This window comes from Rhipicephalus sanguineus, chromosome 5, assembly GCF_013339695.2.
Source record: "Rhipicephalus sanguineus isolate Rsan-2018 chromosome 5, BIME_Rsan_1.4, whole genome shotgun sequence".
NCBI lineage: Eukaryota > Metazoa > Arthropoda > Arachnida > Ixodida > Ixodidae > Rhipicephalus > Rhipicephalus sanguineus.
Genome location: NC_051180.1, coordinates 10,805,643 through 10,821,130, shown reverse-complemented (window position 1 = coordinate 10,821,130; position 15,488 = coordinate 10,805,643). Strand labels below are relative to the sequence as shown.

At 46.9% G+C, this 15,488-nt stretch overlaps 1 protein-coding gene across 1 annotated transcript in view; it reads left to right on the top strand.

Moving 5' to 3' along the window:
- LOC119393201 (fasciclin-1) overlaps positions 1 to 3,580 on the top strand; it is a 67,313-nt gene extending 63,733 nt beyond the window's left edge. The window contains exon 13 of the mRNA XM_037660051.2: positions 518 to 3,580. Coding sequence (XP_037515979.1) covers positions 518 to 723 — 206 coding nt within the window. The 3' untranslated portion in view covers positions 724 to 3,580. The remainder of the gene's footprint in view (positions 1 to 517) is intronic.
- Positions 3,581 to 15,488: the final 11,908 nt, after the last annotated feature.

The window sequence follows — 15,488 nt, the reverse complement described above, 5'->3', positions numbered from 1 at the left end:
TTTAAATAGCATCTACCTATTTGTCTTCTTACGCACATTGGAGTGGCCTTCACGAATGCCTACTCATTTCGGATCGGAATGGCCAGCAGCCCGACATGTAATAACTGTAGCTGCGAGGAAACAAACACCCATCTTCTCTACGAAAGTGTTCGCTTCACTGTGCCAAGAAAACTAACTTTCAAAAGTGTCAGATGGACATGACAATCAACCGTCGTCGGTGGAAAGCTTCTTAGGACACTGGCCGAGACTGCCCACAGGACAGAAGGCTTTGAGAGCGTTTTGCGTTTCTTGCGGACAACTGATCTTAGAGACGGACCTTAAGCAGTGCCATATATCGTATTCTTCTCTACTTTTTTCACCCTTTCTTTTTTTTCTTACAACATCTCTCGTCTACCATCGTTTCTTCGCCTTCCTCCAGCACAGGGTAGCCAGCCGGTCTGAGAACTGGCTAACCTCCCTGCCCTTCCGTTTATTTCTTCCCCCTCCTCCACTAGAACGCTGCTTTTCTTGTTTTCAGGCAAAATCCACCTGCTGTGGGAGGGCCGCGAGGCGGTCGTCGTGCGCCCCGACGTACAGGCCACGAACGGAGTCATCCACGTGATCAGCAAGGTGATGATGCTGCGCAGGGACATGACTTCGGCGGCCGCCGCGCCGGCAACACCGGTCGCCGTGTTGTTGCTGGGGCTGGCCGCAGGGCTCGTACTCCGGACGCCGCGCGCCTGAGCCCCGCGGTCACCGCCACTCATCCACACATCCGACCACACAAACCCCACCACCTTCCTTGTTTTCGAAATGAAAAAACCATTTTGTTTTTGGGCATAGGGTGGCGGCACGGTGACTGCGTCATCCAGCAGGACACCATCCTCAAAGGTATAGAGCAAGTGAATTTCCGAAACTTGCTGTACGACGACGTACTTTGTCGAGCAAGTCGCCGTGTCGACCCTAGGCCAGGGGTAAACCTCATTTTCGACTCGTTCTCTTTTGAGCACGCGTGTTTCTGTACGTGTTATGTTCGAATGCTTAGTGTGGCGCACAAAGGAAAAAAAAAAAGGCAGCTCTCCGAGGATGGGTGATAAGTTCTTAACCGCTTAAAAATATCAGCAAACGATAATATGCTTCTTGTCGAAGTTGTGCGCCGCGCTGTCTGTCTGCCGTTGGCTTTGGCCGGTTTTGGTGTCATTAACGTTGACTTGGATGTTCTACTACCACCCCCATTTTCCTGTCGAGCAGTCTTCATAACGATCGAGAAAAAAAGACGCCCATCTCTGGAGATTGCCGAGTGCTCAGTGGTCACAGTCTTTATACGCTGCAGCGCAAGGGAGAGAAGACGCATGCCAATAATGCAACACATTCCGTGCCCCACTTCTTCTAGCAGCCGGCTGCAAACAAAGCGCGCTCTTACGTGCTTGCCATTGGAGTGGTGGGGAGAAAACTCGAGTGAACCGCGTCACGTGTCCAAAGGCCTCCGGTGAAGCGGCAGGCAGCAAACAATCCCCGCCCGCAAGCTGCGACAAAAGAGACGCCCTTGCTTTGCTACCACGGTCACACTTTTTCTCCCATTGTTTCACTGGCGTTGGTGGCGTTTTGTTGTAAGAGGTTTTTAGGTCGGCATCTCCATCACAGATATTATTACCCTGTACATAACGCACATTCTACGGGGTCTCCTAGAAACGTTTTACAAAATGGCAAGTCGAATCTCGAATTCTGTGCCGTTGCTCGGGCTTTATAAGCACCTATTTTTGTTTGCAGCATCATAGCTAAATATCACTTATTTTTGCCAACTTGAGTCACTTGTTTTATTTTTGGGGGCAGTTATAGATAGGAGATAATTAATTTTTGTTCCTCTGTGAATGACTCGGAAATGAATTGTGCTGGCAGCAAGAACGCTGTATAGTCTATGTGTGATGTCATGACGTTTGTGTGAAGCTTCCATTTAAAGAAAGCTGAGCTCTAGATGTGATGTCTAGCGCGAATAACCGAATTGCCTCTGCCAACTTTACTCAAATTGAAAAAGCGTTGCGTCGGAGCTGTTCAGGAAATCGCTGACAAGGCATAATTCTTTCGGGAGAGAGTGCACGCTCACGTCGTGTAACGTCAAGCGACAGCGTTGGACAGTCGCTTTGAACAAATTGCACTCGAGTAGCGTTTAAACATGCGCTCAGATGATGTCACACCGATTCGCTGCGTTTCACATTTACTCCAAAATCATTTAAGCTTTGTCAGCTACTTTTTGGAAATACTACAGAGATTAAAACTTGTTGCATCTCTCCCTTAAAAACATCTTGTACATAAGGATATACATTATAAGCGTATATCTTGTTCGCAGAGATATTTTGGTGGCTACCATCCTTGGTGTAAACAAACAAAAAAAAAAACGTTGGTGTACAGTAGTGTCACTTAATGTTAAGAACGTTTCTTTCTGCTCAATTCAAATTCCCTTACAAGTATAGCATATATGTACACATAATGCAGACGCTCTCTCTCTCATATGCATAACTGTCTGTATGGAATACTCCATTGTTCTCCCATGTTTCTCTCTCTCTCTCGAGCTTCAAGTATTCGTGTGGCTTTGTTCGTTTTTCGTGTCGGGGCGCACCTCGCTCAGCGCCTCGTCAACTGAGTTTGCCTTCCCCGTGTCGTGTGCCAGGGGAAAGGCGCCGCCCGGTCTGCGCCTCCAGGATGTGTTTGCCTCCGAGGCGATAGCTTTCTTTTTGTTTCGTGTCCTGGTAGTACCAAAGAATAAAAGGGAACTATGCTTCAACTAAGAATACTATTTTTCTGTCTGGGGTCACTGCCGGTGCGTATCAGCCAGCCGAGAAGCGCGGCGTACAGCATTCCTAATCACTCACTTCCGTATCGGACCCGGATGGGTCATGCGCGCTTCTTGCGTGGCTGATTCGTGGGACAGAGACCTCGGTGTGATATGGGCGCTAAAAATGCGACGCATCTGGCCTGAAAGAAAACAAATTCATATAAGCAGCGCTAGTTTACGAATGTTTAACCTCCGGTCGTGTCGCCTCGAGCTCACAAGGGTTGCCGGCTGTCGTGTCGTCACGGGCGCGACAGCTCGGTCCCGAAAAAAACTGGTTGGCCGAGGGATTACCGTGAGAGTCAAGAAAGCAGTGACAGAATGCGATCAGGTCAAGCAGAGAGGGTCTTTATTTTTTTATACACGTTGTTGTTGGTTTGTTACGATAGTTGCTGCTATTTATATAGACGCATAGTATTTCATTTCGCTGTTCTTTTTTTGGTTGGCCGAGCGCCGTGTGCTGGTTGTCGAAATCCCCTTGGGCTTCTCAGAAATCTGGCCTCGTGGCCTCCACCACGCAAACGAATCAGGGTGCGCACAACACACAGGGCACCTCTGGTTATTTACACGAGAACAACACTGCCATATTTTGAACGCATGTCGAACCAAGTGTGTCAAGGTGTGGGTCCATCTAATTTAATTGTACATCCCCAGCATACACACAGAACGCAAGTTCTCCATGATTACCATTGTGCGTTGCGGAGGAACATGTTTTTTGTGCAAAGTATGAGTGTAAACTGAAAGATTAAATAAAATAGTGCTTCAAATGTTGACCAGCCATTCGCTTCCGCGTGACACCTTCCTTTATGTTCGTGTAACACCACGGGCATCGCACGCTTATCGATACACGACCATCGCCTATCCCTTACACTGCTGACGTCAATCAACTACAGCGCCCTACGCAAAATAAATGTTATTGCGTTCTCACAAACACTTACTTTATGCGGGGAGATTCACGAGCATTGAAAGTCGCTGCTCCGGAAAGAGATTCAAGGAAGCACCACGTACTTTGCAGATGTCCTGCCGCTGAAGCTACTCGGCGGCATGCTCAGCTATCGCGGCAGTTGCGATCTACGCAGGTGCCTGGTAAACTTTCTCAACAACTGAAAGCCAGCTCCAAAGCTCTGAGGAAATGCTAGACAAAATGGTCCTTCATACAAATACTTGTTGCAGCGATACTGGCGAATAAATAACTTTTGTTTAGTTATTTGCTTCCTTGACGCACGTTTCGTCCTCAGTGACATTGTGCTTGACAGACGTTATAGTATATAGAAGCGGTAGGCCAGACAGCGCTATAGCAGTGGTTATAGCGAGGGGTCAGTGATATACACGCTAAATGAACGGGGCCAAACCGTTCACATTTCACACCGCCAGCTATATAAAGGTATAGAGATACTTGGGTGAGTTTCTAAGGATCCATGATGGTACTTGTCTAGTTCTCCTTTCTTGTGTATCTTGTGTGTGTATAGCGCTTCCAAGTACCATCATGCATATAAAGGTACAGCATCCAAAAAGCATGTGGCCTGGGCGTTGCATGCGCACGAGAAAAACAAGCGTCAGTTTATAGAAAGTCGAAAGTATGCATCCGGGACAACATGTATGTGGCTGCTGCTGTAATATACAGCCAGTGCCTTGACTGTCGTGATTCGAGCACTTCTTATTACGAGTGCGAGAACGACCGCCATGCAACCGGTGGTTCGCTGATCCAGGACGCTGATCCTGAAGTGCCTTAGTTGATGCCATGAGCACCAGGCTAAAGCCATATTTTTGTTTTCTTCTTGCCGGAGTTACTGCGCCAGCCCGCGCCGTATCTTACGTCGAAAGGTAAGGCAAATCATTCTCAACAAGCGGGACGTGTGTGTAGAGTGTGCATGCACAACCATTCTTGCTGTCATGAGAGCCATATAAGCCGTCATAAATTCGAGGTCCCGATGGTTGTTCCTATCTGGACAGCGGCTGCAGTGAGCCGATTATTATAGCGTTAAGTTAGCGCGTTCCTTTTTATCACAAGTCATAGGTTTATTTAAACATTACAGGGTTCATGACACGCTCACCCAACAATTCGCGGTTTTCAGCGAAAAATAGAAGTTGGGTGTCTATTATGCCTATACATATATGAAAAATGGACTTTACGAGAATATTTCAGTACAAAATAAGCCCGAGAAGCCGCCACTTATAAACCCCGCCCATGGCCGGCGACCGCCATTTTGACATGGCGTGTGTGACGCCATGCATGGAACGGAGCCGTCGCCTTCCACCAAGTTTCAACCGCTGCAAATCGTTGAATTCCGATGCCAAGCTGAAGAAAGCTGAAATGGTTCGATACCACGAGCAGCTAACCACGGAACAAAATCGTTCGCCAGATTGCAGACGCTGGCACAGAGCTCACAAACCGGGCGCCATCGGAAGAGCTGTCCAACCCAGACGATGCACCAACAGAACCACTCAACTACACTGAAACGCTACAACATTACCGACAAAGCTGTATGTACTTCCCACCACCACACAAATCACTCAACCGAGAGAACGCTGCTGCCTGGCGGCAGCTTCAGACTAATTCATTCCCCTGCCTTTACATCCTTCATCTCTTCCACCCCACACAATATCCCTCATACTGCCGCTATTGTGGAGCGAAGTCCACGGTGTATCCCTGCACCTGGGAATGTCCACAACCACAGGGCGGCCTCCCTGTTCCTTCACCCTCACAATCATCCTAGGAGACTGCGCTGACCAGCTCAGAGCCGCAGGAGCAGCGTCGGCTGATCCAGCGGGCACGTGGGGTGGCGCGAGCCAATGGGGCTCTGAACTAAGGGCTCCACCCAACGAGGACGATCCTTGAGGTCTGCATAAATAAAAGCTTTCTCTCTCTCTTTTTCCCCGCACAGCTAGCAGCTTGTTACGTCACGGCTCACGAGTACGCCAGTGTTGCACGACTTTCAGGCGCCTGTTTATAAAAATATTCAATTATAAATTAAGTGCGCGACCAAATGCGCTAAAATTTGGCCAGCTTATTTGCGAACGCACAAGGATTAAACCACATAATAAAGATTATGATTGGGTGTCATGACCCCTTTAATATTAGTGGATTTTCGATTAGTACCTACGAATAAAATATTACATTTATTGCATCTTCAGTCTTCTACGCTTCTTTAAATGACTATGTTGATTGCATCAGTATCAACATTTCCCGTTCGACACCTACTGCTGAGTGAGAAAGGGCCCTAATTGCCATCACATCAAAATAGCCGCAGCGCTGGTCAAGTGACAAAGCGCCCGCTTCCAATGCGGGAGGTGCTGGGTTCGATTCTCAGTGTCTCCGGGAAACCACTGGTGTTTTCTAAGGGGGAGAGTGGTACCCTGACCTGGCGCACGGCGTCGTGGATATTCATATCGTAAAGGTGGCCAATCCTACCAGTCCTTATGCGGCGTGCTGCGACAGCGCTGTTGAGCGCGGCTACTGGACCATATTGGGCACGTGTTTTGAGCTTACGTTCACCAAACGCAATGTCATTCTGTGGACCATTATATATCCTTTCATTCAGTTGTTATACATTGTTCTAAACGTGTCTGGGAGAAAGCTCCAGAGATAAGTGAACTGTGGAAACAAACGCGCCACGCCGACACCGCCGGGCCCGTTGAGTGAAGTCCAACGCAGGAACATAGGAAGTTCCTTTGGGAGCGCCATTCATGCAAATGAATGAATACTGACGGAGCCCCTAATTCTTTCTCATAAGATGACTCGAAGGCAAAAGCCATCTGGTGTGGCCTTTAACGTGCATTTTATATCGACATCAAACGTTTACTAATCAACTAACACTAATTACCTGCCACTCTGATTAACCTTTACAAATCAATTCTGCACTCACTTAATTTGCTTTGACTATCAGCCATATAATTTCCACTAATTAACTATAACCAATTCAGATTTCACTGTCAACTTTCTCGAATTACCTCACCACTTAGTTTGCTTTGGTTATCATCACATATATGCACAGTCACGCTTTCACTCGCTTTTGTGTCGCTTTCGCTCCCCTGAACGTCAGCAAGCCGAGTCACGCGAACACCGCCTTTTTTTTTTTTTCAGTACTCTCCAAGCGGCGCACCGGGGAAGCTTTCCTTGATGTCTGCTGCGCTAGGAGATCGTCATCTTTGCCTTCTTTAACGCCTCGGTTTCGTACTTTTGCAAAGACGAAGTGAAAGTCACGCGAACGCGGCTCCTTAAGTAGAAGATGAAAATGGCTAGAATCGAGGAGATTGTGTGACTGCGTCGACAAACAATTAGTTTATAGTTGTTACATTAGTTCAGTTGTTACGACCACTTTTAGTTGTTAACGTACTTTGGTTACTTGGGAATGATCTTCAGACTACGCTTTATTCGAGTTATTTGCTCCTTTCTCAACACCACAAGAATCCGCCTCTTTCACGATGTCACGGCGCATGCGCTCTTCCCCTAGCGGAAAGGTCGCGCAACGCCCTTTGGTCTCGGAGGCTTTTGTTCTGGCAATACCGGTTGTCCCGGCCCCTACCAAAACCCTACCAAAGCGGCAGAGGGCAGCACAGAAAAATGAAAAAGGCGGATTCAGAAACCGTCTAGGCACGACAGAAAACTACTACACAGCACTGCGACGCCATCCACAGGTACTTAGAAACGTACAGGGATGGCCAAATTTCCCATGTCACGCTGCCATAGCGTTAAATGGGATAGTGGCCTATGGAAACGCAGCACCTGTGCGCTACGCGCCACGAAAGTGCTGCTGACTTTCTTGCGGGCCACAAGCCTGACCGAAACTTAGTAAACAGTGTAGTCTATGTATGTGTGTGTGTGGTTATCAGTGTATATATCATAATAATCACCCAGCACTTGAAGTAGCACGTCAGGCGAATAGCCAGGCAAACATCTCCAGCTTTTCATTAAAACATTTCTCGCTCTCTCGGCCTGCCAAATCCTGACCCCTGTAGGTTGATGGAGGAGTTTATATGTATGTGTTTAGAGGGTGCGATCGAGAGCAAAATTTGGCCCGAAGGACGGCGGTAGCGCTTGCCCAGTATCCCCTTCATCCCTGTCAAATATCCCACCCTAAATATAGAGGGTTTATGCGTCCCATAATGAACAGATACGTTTGAGCAGTGCGAAAACATTGTAGGCTAAGCACCAGTCGTTACACAAATCTCTGTGCTGAATACAGAAGACTCAGGTTTAAACGCAGGGTGGATGGTGTAGAAAGACTATGAATTATGCTAAGTCATGTAACATGGACAGATACATTTGTTAAACAAAAATAAGCGCAGCTTGCACTAAGTCGCGCAAGGCTGGGTCACAGCGGAGCTGGTGGGCACCTAGCTGCTCTCATTTTTTTAAGCACGAAAGTGTTTTATACCGGGGTCCACCAAGACTTTCATGACATATTACTGTCACGGAAATACATCAGCAAAATTCACGCGATGAGATGACAAAAAAATATATGGCTGATCCCTCCGTCATAGGAATCAGTATAACACGATAGTGAAACGTGTCTTTACAGAAGTAGTGCTTATTGTGTAGTGATACATGAGAGCTTGTACAATGTCTATTCGTTTTTGGCAGCTATAGCAACGTTTGGCGTGGATGCACCCATGTTGACGCATAGTTCGTAGAGGTTCGTAGCTTAAGCCGCAAACGCGTGCGTCCCGCTGGCCTCTTGCCCGTATTCTCAAACAAGCCTCGACTCGAAGCCTCGCTGCTAGACTGAAAATGACGCCGCGCTTCTCAAGAGTCGCTGCAGATTATCGCTGATATGCAGTGACTTGTTCTTTCTAGAGACGGCGCTCCCATCGACTTTCTCAAGTCAAGGTAGAGCGTTGTGTGAAGGGACGTTCTAGAATACGGCGGTCTGCCTCGTTCCACCAAAGCACGACACTCGCCCGTCGAAATCGTGCCCTTTCTGCAACGCTTATTCCAGCAGTTTTCTTAGTCGGTGCTCTCGCAATCGAAGTAGTCGGCGGCGGAAAAATCCCGTTCCTGCGTGTGGAAGCTGCACTACACAGATGAGCCGGCGCACGCTAACGCGAAGCGAAAGGCAAAGAACGTAATTGCGTCTAGGGTTCCTCGGCGACGCCAGCGCGGCCAGTGTCCCTCGCTGTTATCGAGACGCTTTAACCACGACCTCCGATATCGCACGCAATTTCGGAGTAAGCGCTAGTAAGCAGGGCTGGGCAAAGATACTTTGAAATTGTATCGCGATACGATACAAGATACTCGGGCAAGAAGTATTTGAGATACAGATACAAGATACTCGCGGAATAATTGTATCCGATACGATACTTCCCAATTGTATCTTAAGATACTTCGATACATTTGCAAATTTGCTGTTATAGATATATATAATGAAGCAGCAGAGGCCTATGTAGAAATGTGTTTACTTGAAAATTTCTTAACTGCGACCAGCTTTGTTTAATTTTAACAAAATACCTGTTTGTATCACAAGATACATACTTTCTTGCTCAAAGCGTATTAGTTTCATTTCTAAACGACTTATTGGGATTTGTTTGGCTGCTTAACATGGCTGCTCCCTTCTTGGCGACCAGCTAGCTGGTTACCATCTACTTGCAAGTGCCTCTACATGATGGCGCAAATACCGCTGTGCAGTCATACCTTGTCCGCAAGCGTATTGTTTTCGTAATACCGCCTCCACCGACAGGTGTACAGCACCAACAACGTTGCTAGCGATATTGCTTGTGACGCGTCCTGTAAAGACGATGAACTACATAGTCGGCGCTCACAATTAATTGAGGACATAAAACTGCAGTGATTTTTCATATTTTACTTACCTGTTGGCGTAAAGCGTTCGTTAGCAACATATTCACTAACGTGCAATCGTTTGCCACTTGTTCTCCGAGAGAACCTGAGCCGCCATTAAACGTCTCAGACGTATTCTAGCTGCACAAAACACCGCAGGTTATCAGTGCTATTCACACTATTGCCACTTCTAGCTCTGCTTACATGCGGATTTGTAACAATAGGAATACTTTAAGGTGACCTAAAAAAAAAGGAAAACGAATATATTTAAGTCAAATAGCAAGGTGGTTCCGTATTAAACAATCAAAGTGAATAAGAATACAGGGTGTTTCACGTAAGTAGAACCCAATATGAAAAAAAAAACAAGTGGTTAACCGCCGCTGAATGAAACCAAAGGTATTTGGTTTGCCGTCATGTGGCACTCGTTATGGTATGTTTTGTACTAAGCTTAACTGGTTAATTAAATAAGGTCAATTATGCGACATTGCGACATTTTTAATATTCACTTTAGGGCCAACTGCGCTTCGACACGTCGTAGAGCGAATTTAAAAACGGCCGACCCAATTTTTTTTGGCAGCGTACATGCTGCGAGGTAAATATTTTCGGGCTTTTAGAGAAAGCCCGTGAAATATGAAATAAAACCACGTTCGCAGACAGTTAAAAAATAAGAACAAAGCACAGAACGTATTTTAGCAGCAGGTTACAAAAGACATATTACAATAAACAGACGGGTGAAAAACTACGCAGAGGACTGGGTAATGGGATGCAAACGGAAGACGGCAAAGAAAGCGCTTATGCTGACAATCAAATGATCATTGAAAGAATTTCTCGAATAATTTAGCAGGAAGAACAAAGATACAGTACGTCAAAATATTTCCTGTTACGTAAATGCCGGTTCTATTGCATCTAACGTCAGCACCGATAGTGGGACGGTTGTTAGAATCTCCTTTGCATGTAAGTCGACCTGATCGTACTGTGTAAGTCAAGCTTGCATCGACAAGATCTTTCAAATCGCTAATGTGTGAAAGGCGCGACACGCAAAGCAGCCCCATTCTTGCATTCTTGAGACGTTGCAACGAAGCATCACGCAAGACAAACTTCGACAGCGACAGTATAGCGGCATCAGAATTCGTGCAAAAGATGCTGCACGCATTGGAGCACGCAGCAGAGTGCAGGGTCTATGAACAAGTGTCATGACATCAACACAACTAAAAAGAAAGAAAACATCTAGGAAAAAAAAGGTAGGCTGCGCCGAGACGTTCGCACGCTTGTTTTTGTCGCGATGGCTCGAGCGCCATCACGTGACTCTGCTCCACCAATAGGGACGCTTAAACATCATCACCTGTGCTCGCTGGAGCGCTCTGGCGGAAATATACAAGGATGTTACTGTCGTCAGTTTATTCAGGTGGCTTAGTGGCAGCAATCATAGAGTTTCCTAAAATTAACTAGAGGGGATTCTGGCGCTGCGATCGTTCAGCCACCATGGGAATGATGGGTAGTGCACGGATTTGCCTAGTCTTCGTACTTGCGGGCTTCGAACGCACTTGTGTCTTTGTTTACTTCTGTGTTTTGGTTTTCTTTCGGATAAAAGAATGGATCGTTGTGAACTTCGTGACCAGATTTGAATTGGTGAGCCTAAAAAAGTTAAAGTGGTGAAGTGGAACAGCTGAATTTTGCTGAACTTCGTTTTGCGACAAAGCGGATGCAGGCGACGCGGAGCCAAACGGAGACGAAAGAAGGAAGTCTAGACAAATCCGTGTACTACCCACCATTCCCATGCTGGCTGAAGCGCCATGCGTTGCAGCTCCCATAGACACTAGCGCCAGAGTTCCCTCTAGTGTATCTATATGAAACTCTATGGCAGCAATATCAGCTTGAGAACCGGAATTCCGGTCGACGTTTACTGTTTCGCACGGCCGTGTTTCTATAGCAGTATCTTGTACTTAAGATACACGATACATTATTGAATGTATCGGAAATACAGATACAGATACTCGTTTTTCAAGACGTATCGCGATACAGATACAAGATACCCAAAGAGTATCTAAGATAGGATCGAAGGTACATGTATCTTCGATACTGCCCAGCACTGCTAGTAAGTGTCGATCATGACGCATTACTTCTTTTCACCTCTCACAGACGGCGGCACCGCCCCGCCTACCTACACCGCCAACAGAGAGCACCGTGCGAGAGAGAATGTGTGAAAGATATAAGGCGCGTTCGGTAAGCGTCCATCATCTGCCAAGGTAGCTTTGGTTTAGCGCCGGGCGCCTACCGCCGCGGCCGCGGCCGCAACGCAGTGGGTTCGATTCCCAGCGTCGGATCTTTTTCTTGGTTTTTTTTCTTTGTCACCTGTTGGCGTCCATTTTATCAACGTCATATCCGTAGCGGATGTACTTGGTGGGCCCCGGCCTAAAACACTTTCGTGTTAAAAACAGAAGGAAAAGTTCCGCTGACGAATCCACGACCTCTCGGTCCGCGACGATAGCTGGCGGGCGCTTAAACCATTGCACTGCCGTCTTTTTTTTTTTTTTCGTCATTGCCTATGTACACACAGCAGTGATGACAAACAAATATATACCAAACAAAGAACGCGTTCGTGTAGCCTCCTTCATGCACGTGCCTTCATGTGTTCGACGGTAGCACATTGGTGTCTCTTTTAGGGGCGAAGCTCCTTAAGGCGGCACCCGTTCGTCCCTCGTAGTCGTGGTAGTGCGTAACCAGTCGTAACGCTAGTACCAGATCTTGACCTCCAAGGTGGTGCCGGTGGGAGATTTTTCCTGTGCGTTGTTGAACAATAAAAAATTCGCAGCGTGCGCGTTAACTAAAAGCCGAATTCTTCTGTCTCTCATTCCCCATTAGCAGCCATTGTTTACCTCCAAGGTAGTGCCTGGTGAGATTTCTCCTGTGCGTGATTAAACAGTAAAAATTTTTTTCAAAACGCCGTTGATTGATGAAATAAACCAACGAAAGACGCCAGATGTTTTCTAAAAGCAAAACGAAAGAACGCCAGATGTTTCTAAAGCAAAACGAAAAGACGCCAGCTGCTTAACGAAAGACGCCAGATGTTTTCTAAAGCAATGGTTTTCTAAACAATGAAAATTCACAGCGTACATGTAAAATTAAAGTGAGCTGCAAGTCGTCATAACTCATGGAACCTTTAGTATAAACGCGCCCGATCTCACGTCGGTGATGATGTACTGGGCAGAATTCACGGAAGATTCACGGTTTACCGATGAACCTCCGCAGCTTCGCCCACTCATCATCATTCACTCCGTGGATATGCTGTGATTTTTTAGAAATGCGCTACTGTGTAACACATGAAGGAGGCTACACGAACGCGCCTTTTATCTCTCACACTTTCCTCTCACAGTGCTCTTGATTCGCGGTGTGGTATCACCGTCTGGAAGCGGTAGAGTGAAGTAATGCGTGGCCTCCGCGATTAGCTCCGGCAACGCGCCGTTCGGCGCGTTTTAAAGCGAAGTGTAATTTTGACACACCGCGAGGTGGCGGCTTTAGTTCAAGCCTGGCTGATAGCATCCATCCATACAAAAAAAAATAGCTGTCCGACGCTCGCCAGGCTGTCACAACGCGTTCCCTGCTCGCCCTGTGACGGCCCGGCTAGAGTGGAGACACGACGCGCGTCGCGTTTCCCTTGGCGTTTCTAGCCCGGCCGTGGTGCGATCTTTTTGTTAACTGTTAAACATTCCGCGGGAGGGCGACCTTAGCCAAGCTCAGCGTCCAATCAGCGACGTTCTTCTGGCTGTCCCACCGCTGTCTCTGATTACGCTCTTCCCGTGCGAATGGAATGGCCTGAGCAACACCAGCAACGGCACGTTGCCGGTTCCAATCTCGGAGGCCACGAGTCATGACAATAACGAGCGCCGACTGCGAGCGTTTCGGTAGTCTCAGCGCAGCGTAGGCTTTCCCTGCAATATTGTTGGAAACTCTATGGTCAGCGAAATGTGGCGCGCACGGCGATTCGATTCGGTGACGACGCAGTTACGTGACTGCCCTTTCGCATCAATGTTTGGCGCCGCCTCGCCAGTGTTCCAAATAGAGCAATGGTGTTTCTCCACCATCTACTGTTTCGAGTGCATTGGTACCGACTAATAAAACAGCTGCAATAAGCGCGGCAGAAAGGCAACGACGTCGACGGGCGCATGTCGTGAAAGTGGGTGCTTTAGTGCAGAGACACGCCAGCGGGAAGCGGAATGCCTTCGCGCGTTCACGGCTCGAGCTACGAGCTCTGCCTCTCGCGTTCTTGAAGCGCTCTGTAGTAGTGTACTCACGAGCACAGGCGTAGGTAGCTCACACCTTGCAGTTTCTCTCCTCAAATGACGAAGCTTTGAAAGAGTGCATATCGAGTACCAGTGTTTACTATGTGCGTGTTGACGTCATCTTTGCGCGAGATTCACCATATGCTGTGTCCAGAGCTATCACAAATATTTAATCATGATCATGGACGTTAGTCGTAGGGATGGAGATGTGTCACCAGTTATCAATTTGGGTGCGTCCACATCAAGCGGCGCTATTTTCCAAACGCCTATAGACATTGTGCAGGCTCTCGTATATCAATGTACAATAAACATTCAACTACTTCGGTGGGGACTTGTTTCCTGTTATACCGATTCCTATGGCGGAAAGGTCAATCACGTTTTTTTTTCTATCTTTTTTGTGTCCGTTTCTATCTCTTTCTCTCTCTGTCAATTTCTTTCTGTGTCTTTCTATTGTTTTCTCTCTTTCTTCCCTTTCTTTCTCTATATTTTTGTCTATCCCTGTCCTTCTATACTTTTCTCTCTCTCTCTCTCTCTCTCTCTCTCTCTGTAGTCGTTCTCTCGCCTTCTCTCTTTCCTCTCTTTCTTCTCTTTCTTTCTATGTCTTTCTTTATCTGTCTCTCTTTCTTCCTCTCTCTCTGTGCTCGTTCTCTCGCCTTGCGTCCCACGCCGGACAATTCGGCGTACGTGTTCTGGTAGCGAAGCAGAAGATGAAGAAGATGAAGAAGAGGGCGAAGAGAGAGAGCGCGTGTTGGTTCATGATAATGAAAAATTTCTATTTACGACACACGGCCACCCTCGAGCATAACAACTCGGCTGTAATAAATATTTGCATCATTTTGAGTACATATGCAGAATTAGACATGTCAAAACAAAGGAAATAATACCGACAGTATGCGTTCCGAGGGTCCGAAATAAAGTTTATTCATCCATCCATCAATTATTATTTGGAATGTCAACCAAATGAAGGGAAGACAAACAGCATTCATATCCCACTTCTGCAAGAAGAAAATAGCTCCTGTTATTGACGTTATTTGGTCGCTTATTTAGAATGAATGGCACATTGTCTATTAGTGACTGCATGCCTTAATATGTGAGCCCATTAGGTGCCCATAATACGTATGATGCTCCATTGTACGAGAATTGTTTTTTTTTTTTGTTGCTTGGTTATCTGCACGTTAACGTGTTAGAAGTCTTTGCAGTTTTTAGAGCTGAAAATGGACAGGGAACGCTATTCAGAAAAATGTAGAATTTAAACATTATCACCCGGATAGAGTTGCTTTCTGAAATGGCTTCAAGGAACTCTATTAGGGCTGATGCAACGAATTCTCCGCTTTTTCTGCAACAAAAGGGTTGTACGTAAATTAGCAGTCCCTCTGGAAATAAGAGAGCAGAAATTCGCAGCTGTAGCAGAGATAGCGCTGTACACGTGCAACATAAATTTGCCCGGAAAAAATGCCGCCGCCGTAATAGAGCACCTATATCTGACGACAGTGCTGAAACTTTTGGGAGAAACGCCAGAGATCGATCAAATATGTGACGATAGACACCTGCTACCACCGATAAACATCCTTCGATTTTCTCTATTGGGTTATGTAGCAGTCTGAAGGCAGAGCCACCGAGCCCA